At 40.1% G+C, this 13,480-nt stretch overlaps 1 protein-coding gene across 1 annotated transcript in view; it reads left to right on the top strand.

Annotated features, from left to right (window-relative positions):
- The first annotated feature begins 2,219 nt into the window (after window positions 1-2,219).
- efnb1 (ephrin-B1) overlaps window positions 2,220-13,480 on the top strand; it is a 184,907-nt gene continuing 173,646 nt past the window's right edge. The window contains exon 1 of the mRNA XM_072270760.1: window positions 2,220-2,871. Within this exon, the coding sequence (XP_072126861.1) occupies window positions 2,753-2,871 (119 nt within the window). The 5' untranslated portion in view covers window positions 2,220-2,752. The remainder of the gene's footprint in view (window positions 2,872-13,480) is intronic.

The following is a 13,480-nucleotide window of genomic DNA, read 5'->3' as shown; positions in this document are numbered from 1 at the left end:
AAAACAACGTGCCTTTCATGATGGGATATTGTTGCCATTTTGTGGGGGGTTAAATCCGATTTGACTCCTGTGCGGAACAGGGAATTGTAAGTGATGAGGCGACGATTAACTAAACTGCAATAGATTATCCTTTATGTACTCGTTCTTTTCTGCATTATCTTTATGCTAAATTAAATTAAAATATGTCCCATTTCAACTCATTCTTTCTCATGCCGCTTCACATTAGATCACATTACTGATTTCAATCTTCCCGTCTCCTATAAACTAGACTTTTAAAAGCTCTCACCTAATTAATGCTTCTCGATCTAGAACCGTGAGCTAATAAACATTGGCCGTCGCAAAGATCACTCCATACACAGAAGACAGCTTCGTTATTCGCCATCCTGGCCGAACCGCCGTACACAAATTCCAAACGAGGACAAAAAAAAAGTTTGCTCGAACAAGGTCTTAAATATAGCACGAGATTTACATGTGAAGTGACCCAGAACAAAGCTTAGCCCGACTTCTAAACTCACGAGCAGAAGCTTGCCTGCAAGAGGACTGGATATCTCAGGGGTTGATGTCCCGTTCCGGGAGCTGTACCCCGGGAGGTCGTGGTGGGTAAGAGTTGATGGTTCATCAGCTCATTAATAACAGCGAAAAAATGTTCATAAAAACAAAATATTTTGTAGTTTGAAGACAAAGAAAGAGAACAGCGCACAGCACGTGCAAAGGGAACCGGGGACTAAAAGGGAAGGGTGCGTTCAGAGGGAGGAAATCTCAGCGGCGTCTACTCACTCCAGTATATTTGGAAAGATCAGCTCCTCAGCCCGAGGTAATGTATCTTAAATAGGCCCGTGTTGGGAAGCAATAATTGCCTTAGTTTCTTCACATTGGGGATTATTATCAGCCCTATTGCTTGAAAGTACGTTGTGTAAGTTTGTGCATACACATGGATGTTGATCGATAGTGGATTGAATGAGTTTTTGATATGATTCAATTGCCCTCCTTTCCGCACAACTCACCACTTGAACAAAGACACAAAGCCTGTAGTTGGAATGAAGCAATCTGATCCTCGAGTTATGGTGAGCAATCGTACGGGGTAACAACAAATTTCTGATGCAGCTGTGAGTCTCATGCCTGTTGCTTAGGCTTGGCCCCGCCCTCTTTTGGTTTTACACCTTCTGGCGGATTTACTTCATGTAAGTAAATATTGTATACAATATACTCCCCTTCATTTGTGGCTCTGTCATGGTCGGGTTGTAGAGTTGCTTTCACTGCCTTAATCAATCACCTAACTCAGCACAGAGTAAAACTTAAACGAGGACCCTACAGGTTTATCTGGCCCTGGGATACGATTCTTAACAGCTGAGTTCTGTGTGATTTATGACAGGTAAAAAAAAGTTCCTTCAATGATAATGCTCGAGATGTTTCCAACTATTAAGGGTATCTGGTAAGCGGTTATTTGTACACGTAGACTTTCGAGTTTAAAAATATATTACGTGTATTTGGACGGAGTGAATGTATTCTATTTCTGCATGTTCACTCAAACAGCATTGCGAGGTTCGAATAAATGAACTCGCTCCCAGTTGCTCGCATGTGCTGATATGCCAGTGAGTTGAACTGCATGTCAATCAGCTGTGACCAGGATCTCCCTCCCCTTTCCACCACGTTTTGTTTTATTGGGTCCTGATTTAAATTTATTTTGTCCTCTTTCAGGGGCGGTTCGTTGACCTGCTGTCAGCCGTGATACAAATTCAGAGTCCAACGTCGATATGCATCTCATCGCCGATCGAAAGACAGTTTCAGACATCCAGTTACTTACACCTAAACGATTTACAAATAGCTATTTTTTCTATTGAAAACTCTCTGTATTTAAAATATAACATGCACAGTAAAGAATATTTAACAAAATGTTCACATTTAATTAAATTTGAGAACATTTTTTGTTTTCTATACAATTAAATATTGTGCTTTAACAGTGAGTTCAATTGCAATCAGACTGATTATTATAGCTTTACTGTTATAACGTTAATAATATCTTTTTTCAATAAACTGTGGATTATCTGTTCGAAAGTTTATTCTTGATTACAGCAATGTTACATCCAGCTTTAAGAGCCCCGTACGAGGACCCCATTCAGTTTATTCGTGATTGGCTGAGTGGTGCTCAGTACTCTTGTGATTGGTGGTGGGATTAGTGGTGTCTACGGCGTGCCTGAGAGGCGGGGCTGAGAGGTAGAGCAGGTTAGTCCGTCAGTGAGCGAGTGGCGAGCGGAGAGTCAACAACTCCGAGGACTTGGGGGAGGGGGGAGAGCGAACTCGCAGCCAGTCAGAGATCAGAGAAACCGAATCAAGCGGGTGAAGAAGGCACATCTGGGTCGCACATGGACAAGCTACAGCCAAGATTGATCTGAGCTTCTGGAGGAGTCTTCTCTCCTCCCAGAGAGAATCTGCATAGGAAGAAGAGTCTGGCTGACGGCAAAGGCAGGAGTTGACAAAACGGAGAAAGTGTACGCTGCTGGCAGAGGGAAAGGTGCAGCTCGAACAGGGGATACAGTCCTGTCAGCGAAACATTCCTGCGGATAAGGATACATTCCTGCCTTGACCCAGAGAGACAGAGGGGGAATAGGATTCAGACAGAGGTCTCTAACTCTGGAGGAGCACGTAAAGAATACAGTTCGGACACATCGCATCGAGAGGGCGGTCCAGACATTGAACGATTCACGGATTTCTCGGCGATCTCCTTCTGACTTGCCTTATCTTAGCCTGGAGAATGGCTAAATGGGACTCGCCGTGGAAGTATTACTGGGGAGTTATGTTCGCACTGTGCAAGAGCGCCCTGCCGCTAGCCAAGAGTTTGGACCCTGTCGCCTGGCATTCCCAGAACCCGAAGTAAGTTTTTCTTTTTTGATATAATGTGAATGACGTGAGCCCGATGGATGGCTAGCTCGAATGGCTCGCTGTTCTTTGAAACAGTTTCTGCGGATGAAAGCCGCTTCCAGGTGTCGAGAGCAAGGCTGTTAATAGTTTAGTAATGGTTTGTAGTCCTCTAACTTTAGGTCAGGGGCATGAAAAATACAAAACGCCTCTGATTATCGCATGCGCCTTCATCGCCTTGCTTTTGAGTGGGGTGGGGGCAAATCTGTTCCACATCGCCGTCCAGCCAGCAGAGCGACAATGAAAGATTGCCCCTCTCGCGTTTGTTGCGAAGTTCCAGTTTAATTGAAAACGCAAGTGGATGTGGATGTAGTTCTTTGTTCTACGGGGGCGGAGAGGCGCTGCTGGTTGGGAGCGACGAGTTATTCTTTCTCTCTTTTTTCTTTCTCTCGTTCTTTCTCTCCTCGGAAATCTCCACCTTGCCCACGGTTCCTCGCCATCTCTCTCTCTCTCTCTCTCTCTCTCTGTCTGTCTCTCTCTCTCTCTCTCTCTCTCTCTCTCTCACACACACACACACACACACACACACACACACACACACACACACACACACACACACCGTTTAAAAATAATAAGGATTTTGAGTAGGGGAAGAAAAATAAAGGAATTATAATGCCATTTGAGCGCACAGAGCATTTTTTAAACGTGATTACAGTTCTGTACAATACTTACACCTGCGGTTGCGACCTTTTCCTCCAAGCGATGCTTTTGTTCCAGTTAAGGTTGTTAATGTGAAGATCGTTCAGCACTGCAAACGGAGTCGCCAATCGTTGTTCTGCAGCAGAGGGGGTTTGGAAAAGGGGGGTGGTTAGGAAGAGATCTGCAAACAGTGGTGAAATGCCGTCGGCTCCTTTCACCCCGGCACAAACCAATAACGAATTTATCTTTCTGAACTCCAGTTTAATCCCAGAATAATCTTGACTAGCTCGACTGGAGTTGTTTTTTTTTTAGCTCTTTCCCCAATGTACCAACCGAGTTCAATCAATATCGAAGACCAGTTTGTGAGGAAACTTTATACAAAGTTGAGGAGAACTCGCCAGCTCCCGAACAGCTATATCAGAATAACACAACCGCACAAAGAATAGCGCGGGTGTCAGCGAGGGAAGGCTCTGTGTTCTGAGAAAGTCTCTCACAAACCAAGAAACTGGACATTATATCAACACATATTTGAAATCTGTGTGAAAAATAGACTTTTAAAAATTACTTGCAGCTGAACGGAGAAGTTTCGAAGTAAAGTCCTTTTAAGTAATCACTGTCTCATCGAAATGCAGCAGCGATGAAGCTCTCCCTTTCCCGTCACTATTTTTTCCGCCGCATGGCAGATTTCTCACCTGAGACGAAATCTTACGCTTTCTCACTCGGATACTCTGCACGCAGCAGTATTTTGAGGGCGTTTAATAGGCTCATTGTTGTTTCCACCAGTCCCAGATTCCCTGAAGGGGAATGCTTAAAAAGGTCAGGGAAATTTCGGAATGTTCACAGGTAGTAGCAACTCTGAGGCAGACTAAAAACTGGTTCACTAACATTGTCGAACGACGAAAATATCAAATCATGTAGCTTTATTGTTCAAGAATGCAAATACAATAAATACAACATATTCGTCACTTTATCTCATTACACTGCCGTGTTGTGTGCAATCGATTGTTATATGAAATATAGTAAAATTATGGCCATTAAAATATTCAATAAAAATCTGCAATTCATACTTTATGGCGAACAATTTTTTGTACAATGTGTAAAAAGGTTGGAATATAATGAAATTACTATCATCGGTTTGACAGAGTCAGCATGTATCGGTTTGACAGAATACTTAAAGCGCGGACTCTGGGTTGTTATGCTATTCAGGAGGAGGATTGCCTTAACATTAGGAATAAAACTCATGATTTTGCAAAGCATGAATCCTATTGGAAAAGACTTGATTTTTTTCTGTGCATGTGCTGCAGTTAATCATTTTTAAAAAGTCCCAGAGCACAGTGGATGCGGCTGTTTTGTGGATCTGGGCATCAACAAATCACCTGGCCTGATTATTTTCTATTTGTTCGATGTTGGGGGAATAAGGCATTTGGATAGTTTTACACCAGTGCGTTATTTCCAGTGAAGCAACTGTCTTGCGACTGTATTTGCATCGTAGGGATGCAATTGGTAGGACTTGCAGGAGGTTGACATTGAATAAAACAATTACTGATTAACTTGCAAGGACTTAAACCATTACAGTATTTCAGAAGGTGGAGGTTAAGAAGTCCAAGGTAAACATAACCAGATCCTTGACAAGATGACCTAGACAGTTATTAATTCGCCCAAAAGCTTGTGAAAGATTGCATCTTCCAGCACAAGAAGCTGATGATGTATCTGTTAGTTAAATCACTTCAAATAGTCTTTGGTCTTCAAACTGTTTTGGCCCCAACTCTCCCCCCTCTCCCCCTCCATGCTCTGCTTTTGCACTAACTATTGCTTTGTTGAAGTTATCGTTCTTTTCCTTTAAGGTTTTGTTTGCACAAATATTTGACAATGGCCTGAAGTTGGGAGTTGGGAGGAATTCTCTTATCCACCCATTTTGCCTTCGTTTTCTGTCCTGACTTTGCCTTGCAATAATAAAGGGGAGATTACTCCAGCAGGTGGCGTGATGCAGCTACCCATAGGTTGGATAACGTTTTCCCAACACCCCCACCCCATTCCCTACCCCAACTCCACCCTGTGTAAATTCCTTTCACCCTATCTGCCTCCTAGAGGGCAATCTGAAAGAATGGCTTAGGTTTGGGAAACAAGATTTCTTTGTCTAGTGCAGTATCCAGATTCCCTGTTGGAGTTCATTCAACTCAGCTGGACAGATAGACAGCTGAAATGCCAAGGAATATTTTCTCTTCAATATCTACAGTATATGTTTGCTTCTGAGTTATGTGTTTGTGCTCTCTCGCTCTCTCGCACTCTCTCTCTCTCTCTTGCAGATTGCTAGTTGTTTGCATCTGGTGTAATATAATCAGACAATTGTCAGCGTTTCTGGAGTTAAAATGCATGGGATATGGATATGCATGGTTAATCTGATGAACAAGAGAATTTTCTGGTGCTTTTAAGCCCATTTTTGAGAGCCAATTAATATAATTGAGTCTCTGTAGTTGGTTTCAGGAGACCTTCATACCAAACAGCAAATGCCTTCCTTCAATACAGTGTACTATACCGTAGGTCAATACTAGAGGACATATTTGTATGGTAAGAGGGGATCTGAGTTTGAAATCTGGAATGTATTGCCTGAGTGGGTAGTGTAAGTGGATGTCCTCACAGCATTTAAGAAATGCCCAGATGAGCACTTGAATTACCCATAATGGACCAAATGCAGGTAAATTGGATTGATAGTCATCATAGACAAGGTAGACTGATGAGTGTTTTATGACTACTGTTGTTCTCTGAGTATTTCAATTAACTTTGTTGTTGCGAGTTCATCAATGTCTTTTGAGAAGCAGACAGTTGCTTTACCTCTCAAAAAAAAGAGGTAGAAGACCTTTCTGATGTTTAAACATACTACTCCATTCACTCGTGCTGTTGAAATTTAATCTCCTTTAATTTACCTCTTCAGATCCTGCACATAACAGAGCTGGGGCCACATTCCTGAAATACAGGAACTCAGTTTGTGGCATTTTTAATGCAAAACAAAATCTCAAGGTGTGTGACAAATGGAAACAGATTTAAAGTATACAGTGAGAAATTAGAAGAGGCAACTAACCATTGGGGATCTGGCATGAAGATGTACCACAGAGCAACCCTGTCCAATGGTTCACAAACAGATTCACTAATTCTCGGGGGGGGGGGGGGTTGCACTTTCAGTGATGTGATGGGCCTGTACTTCAGACTTGCATTGTTTTCAGTCACCTTCCAAATTTTCTCTTACTGGTTGCATTTCAGACAGACTTTGTTTCTTCGTGGCCACTTCAGGGGATGAACTTTTTTAAGTGAGTGGACAAAATTGATTTTATAGAAGGGATTGAAAACACTCACTTTTAGGGGTTTTCTGGTGTTAAGAATGGGAAATGATGGCTTATCCATGGAATGATATTGGATGGGCACTTTGAGATCACATTTGTGTTGTTAAGAGACTTTTTGACAAGTCATCAGTATACCTATAGAAACTGGAGCACTCGTGGACAGTGAAGGCTACAAGAGATAAACACAAGAGATTCTGCAAATGCAGGAAATCACAAGGCAGCAGCTATGGAGAGGAATAAACAGTCGACGTTTTGGGCTGAGGCCCTTCATCAGTGTCCTGATGAAGATTCTCAGCCCGAAATAACAACTGTTTATTCCTTTCCTTAGATGCTGCCTGACCTACTGAGTTTCTCCAGCATTATTCAGCACTTACATAAACATGCGAAAGAACCAGTTATAGGTCTTTGGAGAAGCTGGTCCAGTGAATGAAAAGAGATACTTGTTACTGTCATCCAGATAAGTAGAAAGAGAGTTTGAACTGATTTGCAAAAATAGTGGAGATATGGATGGAATTTACACTGTAACACTGCACCATGGGTCGAGCAGAAAAGGAGGGAGAATAGAGTGTGCCCCTGAAGTTAGAGACAAAGATTTAAAGAAGTTTAATTATGACAGAATTGTCATGCCTTTCAAGTGATACTGAACTATCATAAGGTTGGATTCACAATTAGGAAACGTTTAAACGGATCCTGTAAAATAACTCGTTCTTCCCTGTCAGACTTGGGACAGTGGTTGAGAAATAATTAAGTAGGCAATTTAGAAATGTGAAATGTAGATTATCCTCAAAGGAAAGTACAGTGAAGTTTCTGGACAACCAACGGAATGAAATCTTCTGAAAATTCTGTTTTTTCACAGTGTAGTTTAATGTCAGGGTGCATTATAAAATGTATTAAGGGTCTCTCAATTTGACTAGAGTGGTAAATCCAGACTGAAAGGTATTTTCTGAGTTGCTAAGGTGTTTGCATATTATTCTGTTGAAGAACATTTGGATTAAAATTGAGCAATTGTGTCATTGATCTGAAAAGATTTGTCAAAGTATCACTTGCTCTTTATGAAAGCAAGTTATGCTATTGTTAGATTTAAAGTTCTAACACTAAACCAAACCTGAAATGCAGCGTCCTTTCTGGTGCAGCAGTGTGGATATTTAATTACTTTGAGACATTTTGGACCCAGAGAATCACTTTTGATGTCAGTCGGGGTTTATCAGTGAAAATATAAGGTTGCAGTACAGCTTCATAAAAGAAACAGCTTTACCATCAAATGCACACGTTTTCTTTTCTATTGATTAAAACATAATCAGTGCAAATCACTCATATTTTAGTTAAACTGAGTAATATAAAGCAAACTTGGCATCTTTGTTATGCCCATTCCTGCATTAATCTTTCACCTTTTATTCCCCAACTCCAAAACCATTGTCTTTGTGCATCCTCATGGATAATGTTATTTGCCAATAATGCCCAAACAATGAAAAAGGAGAGTATCTTTATAGCTGTGCAATTTCATAGTGGGTATTTAGAGGAAAGAAGACCTGGATCTCAAGGTATTGTTAGGGATTTTAATAATAGATTCCAGCTCCTTTGGGTCAGGAAAGGGAGAAGGCAACCTGTGATTGCTAAAACCGATCTCTTGGAACATTTATGAGGCAGGAATGGGCTTGGTATTGATGGTATATCTACTTGGATATCCTGCTGACACATTGTCTAGGTCACTTGCACGATAAAACAGATGGCAGCTGCATCACAGTTAGGGGTGGGCTAATAATGTCTTCAGGAGAGTGTGTAGAATTTGGAGGGGGAAAAAAAAGAAAAAATCATTAGTAGCTTCATTTGTTTTTTTTTAATGGATTCTAATGTCAGTGTCTTTCCTGGAGTTGTTTGAGTTTTAACAAGGTTGGTGATGGGGAATGTTTGATTTTTAGACACTTCAGTAAATAGAAATACAATTTTAGTACAATCTAACCCTTAAATTGGTATGTTAGAATTTGTGGTCTTAAAACGAATGAACTGACGTTTGAAACTGAGCAGATAAAATAAATAACACATCAATGTGTACACCAGTTGACATACAGAAACTTGCCAGGTTTATTTTTACATATTATTGAATTAGAATGACTGTTGTGTAAGCAAACACTCGGATATGCTGTACCAGCAAACAGTGAGACAACCAATTAATTTGCATTTTATTTGGTGCTGTCTGCTGGGGGAGGAATGTTAGTCAAACACTCGGGGATGCGCTTATTAACTGTTTCCATATTGCTTTTGTTTTAAAATTAAGAGTGTGAGTGATGTTATTACACTTGACATCTTAACCCAGCCTTAAAATGGAGTTCTGCAACTTTGTTGCTAGAATGCAGTTGGGCAAGCCTCAGAAAACAGTTTATGAGATGTTAGGATTACCTGGGTTACGTTTGAACAACATTAGAGCATTTTGAACATTAGCTTGAGCTGTCATTCGCGGCCTTGACTTGATGTCTCATCAAATGATGGTTGTGCTGCAGTTCAGATTGAATGGTAGAGGGTACAAAACATGGCCCACTTATAAAGTCCTTCAAAATGATTGGCACTCTTAATTTCTAAAAAGATCAAAATAAAGTCAGAAAAATGTGAAAGAAAAAATGTAGCTATTTAGTGCCTCCTTTAATTAAAATACAGCACTAAATTTGGATATGGTGTACTCTTACCACTCGGCCTTTTAATACTCATAAATTTACAATATGGGGGCTTATAATACATTAAGTTATGACTAAATATAGCCTTTAGGTTATTTTGTGCATTCTTTGTGTTCCTTTTACAAACGACTTTCAAATCTAAAGAACTCAAGTGCTGTAGAATTCCTGTCTAACTATGTTTGGAAAGAGTTGAAGCAAGGGTGATAGGTTTTATCGGTTTTCTTTGTTGTACAGGAGGATGTGAAAACTTGGGGACTTGTCCAGAAGATTCTTTATCAAGGCTACCAGTAGTTCATTGGTTAAATGCACCACTACTTTATGGAGTGTGTTCATCTAGGCAAGGTTACAGTGGAGCTAGAATTACAACAAATTTTAATTCCCTGTGATACAAAGGGGAGGACAGAAATGGGGTAGTTTGTGTTAAAGCATCCAGATGTAATGCTAGTGATTGTAATGCAGCAATTCCTGTGGAAGGCACCTACCTCAATGTGGGATGCGTGCATGATTGAGTTTTGAATGGGTGACCACTACACCCTGATGGAGCTAAGGCATGAATTATGGCTGTTTGGGTGCATTGCTGTAGAATAAGTTTCCATCGTGGATGGCAGCTTCAGGAGCAATTAAGTACCTTCACCATTATTCTGTTACAAAATCTGAATATTTACAGCATTGTAAAAATAAATACATTGAGTTGTCCATAAAAAGTAAATGTAAGTAGCTAAAACAATCAGTAGCTTATAATCATAAATGTTGCAAAAAATGCACCACACCCAGTGATATCCTGCAGACTTCTGGTTTTCAGATCTATGATACATTATCTACGTTTGCCAAGAATTTAGGGTTACTAATAGAGAACAGATAAAAATTTAGAGCCTTGCAAATCTTTGTTCTACCACCCTATTTAACTGTTCACTCAGCAGCACAGCTTGAACAAACACAGCAGCAAAAAAAATACAAGAAATTTAGCATAAAAGTGATTAGAGTTGCAAAGTGTGTTATGTTTTCCAGGTGAAGCTTGGCTGGGGATGGGCTGTATTTCATGGTGCCGACTATTAATTGCTGGATAATTAGAGCATATTGCTTTTGCTTGCCTCATGAGTTTGTATTTAAATATTTGCTTGGATCAGAAGCTCTACAGAAGGAGTGGAATCCTGCACTGGGCTGGAGTTTATGTTTGGATTGTGGGATGTAGTTACCTGCAGCTGATTACAAGGAGTTTTTGATAAGTTCTCTATCATTACAGTAAACAAAATTGTAAACCAGTTAATGCCTTTTAGCCCAACTTCAATCCTTGCTCTGCTGTTTTGCTGTCATATCTCTGAACTGTAAAAAAATAAAGTTATTTTGGGTTTGGTTTAGTGGTCTTTGTAATCCAAGACTGGAAGGGAAAAAAGAATAGATTTGCTAAAGTTTTGATTTAAAATTTTAAATATAATTTTAAATTTTATTGTGTTATTTTTGCTCATGTCTGCATGCTACATGTTCTGATGAAGCTAATACTGGTTGCCTGATGATTGAGTTGTTGTATTTTTCACTAAAGGGAGATATATTAAAAAAATTATATTTTTATGAAGCTTACACAGTTAGCAAAAATACTTCAATAAAGTAAGGAAATACCATCAACCACTGTCAACATAATGATGATGTGTTAAAATTGATTTTATTTTTGTTTTTTTAACATGCTTTTTTTGAGAAATGACATGGTTTTAATGAAACTGGGCATTGGTTGAACTCACAAAAACAGAATGTTCATTGATGTAACAGATTAAATATTCAGACCATCATCACAAAGTTAGGCAAGGTTTTTGACTACAAACATGAGTAAATCTGGAGATGCTGGAAATCCAAAACCACACACACAAAATGTCGGAGGAACTCAGCAGGCCAGGGAGAATCTATGGAAAAGAGTAAACAATTGACATTTTGGGCTGAGGCCATTCTTTAGGTTTTTTATTAGATTGCAGCAATGTATTTCATTGTGGTGTGGTTTAAGGATATAATTGCTCTGGATGGTGATATAGCCCTTACTTGAATAATCTGTGATATAAATCTCAAACAGAATCAGGAGAAGGGGAAAATTCAGGGAAAAGAGATTTGTGGCCTGGGGTGTGTGGAAGGAAGTGGATGATGATGTGTTAAAAGTGGATGATCAATGACATAACAACAATGTAGAAATGCGTTGTATAGTTTGTATAGTTCACCATCATGATCTTCAAGCCAAGATATGTTGCAAACACTTAATTTTTACAGGTGTCTTTAGCATATTAGTAGAAACTATGTCAAAGGGAGAATTGCACCTGAGTTAATGTGTTCTAATTTTTTGTGATGTTTTTCAAACAAGTGACAGATCTCTAAATATTACATTTTACACCAGAACCATAATTCCTTGCTAAAAGTTTGAGAGGCTGCCTTTAGAGTAGGAAAGGAAAGTGTGTTTTAAAATCCGTGGGAGCACATCGGCCTGAGTGTCTGTTCCTCTGCATTTTCCACCATGAACCCCTCCCCCAATGCCATATCGGCTCAACTAGGTGCTGGTGTTTCTGCTTCCAATGATGTTGAACTCTACAAGTGTTTCTTTTCAGATCTTGGTGCTGAAGTGCTGCACCACTCAAAAAGTTAACTGTTCTGTGACCTGGCCCCATGAGGCTTGTATTCTGTAGTTTTTTTCTGTTCATCTGATCTCATCACCTTAATAGTTGGGGGACTAAAACTATCATTGTTGAACTGAAGTGATCTTGGATCCTCAAAGCAACTCTTTCATGGAATCTGGGTTTTGATGCAAGTCCAGCATTTGTTATCCTTCTGCTGATGCCCACTATTCATTACCTATGCTTGCAGTAAAACTTGTTTCAGCAAAGGAACTGTTAAATTCCAGTGATGTGTCCACCAAGCTTGAATAATTGTGGTTTTTTTTCATTTTGAGAATAAAGCTTTCAGTTGGATGAGGAAGCAATGAAACAAATGAATTTTAGTCAATCCAGCTTGATAGAAATTGTTAGTAAATAAGTGGTGGAGGTGTTGTGAATTGATATCTGTTCTAGTGTAGAAGTCGTGAGATATGGCGGCTGATTATAGAGTTGCAAAGTGTGTTATGTTTTCCAGGTGAAGCTTGGCTGGGGATGGGCTGTATTTCATGGTGCCGACTATTAATTGCTGGATAATTAGAGAATGTTGCTTTTGCTTGCCTCATGAGTTTGTATTTAAATAGTTGCTTGGATCAGAAGCTCTGCAGTTGGAGTGGAAGGCTCTTTTCTGGAATTGTAACACTGGGTCAGAGTTCTATTTGGATTGTGAGATGGGACTATATATCCATTAAATGGTAGTCTGTGTGTCATGTCCTCCAGGTTCTCCCAGCATTACTGTAACCTCTGAATTGTACCATACAGAAGCTGGCTCTTTGGCTCACCAGATCCGTACCGAATATCAAGCACCCTTTTCATTCTTCCAACACCGATCCCACTCTGTTCTTCCCTCTTTCCCATTATCACTCCAATTCTACCATCTACTCCACACTAGGGGCAATTTGCTATTTACAGTACTTACTAACCCAGGCATCTTTGAGTATTAAAGAAAACCGGAGCACCCAGAGGAAAATGTATATGGGCACAGGGAGGACTTGGAAACTTCATGCAAATGGCATCAGAGATTGCTGTGAATTAGAAGCCCTATTAACTCTCTCACACTTCTAGCCTATTGTTTAATTTTTGAGGATGCTAGGAGGGCTTTTAGACCTCTTGTAGGTCACGTGCTACTCTCCATCCCATATGTGCTAATGTTTGCTGTGCGGAGACAGAACACTTCAGAGGGTGCATCTCTTATCAGAACATAAGAAATAGGAGCAGGAGTAGGCCATCTGGCCCGTCGAGCCTGCTCCATCATTCAATAAGATCATGGCTGATCTGGCCTTGGACTCATCTC

This window comes from Mobula birostris, chromosome 10 (genome assembly GCF_030028105.1).
Source record: "Mobula birostris isolate sMobBir1 chromosome 10, sMobBir1.hap1, whole genome shotgun sequence".
Classification (NCBI taxonomy): Eukaryota; Metazoa; Chordata; class Chondrichthyes; order Myliobatiformes; family Myliobatidae; genus Mobula; species Mobula birostris.
This window is presented reverse-complemented; position numbering and strand designations above follow the sequence as displayed.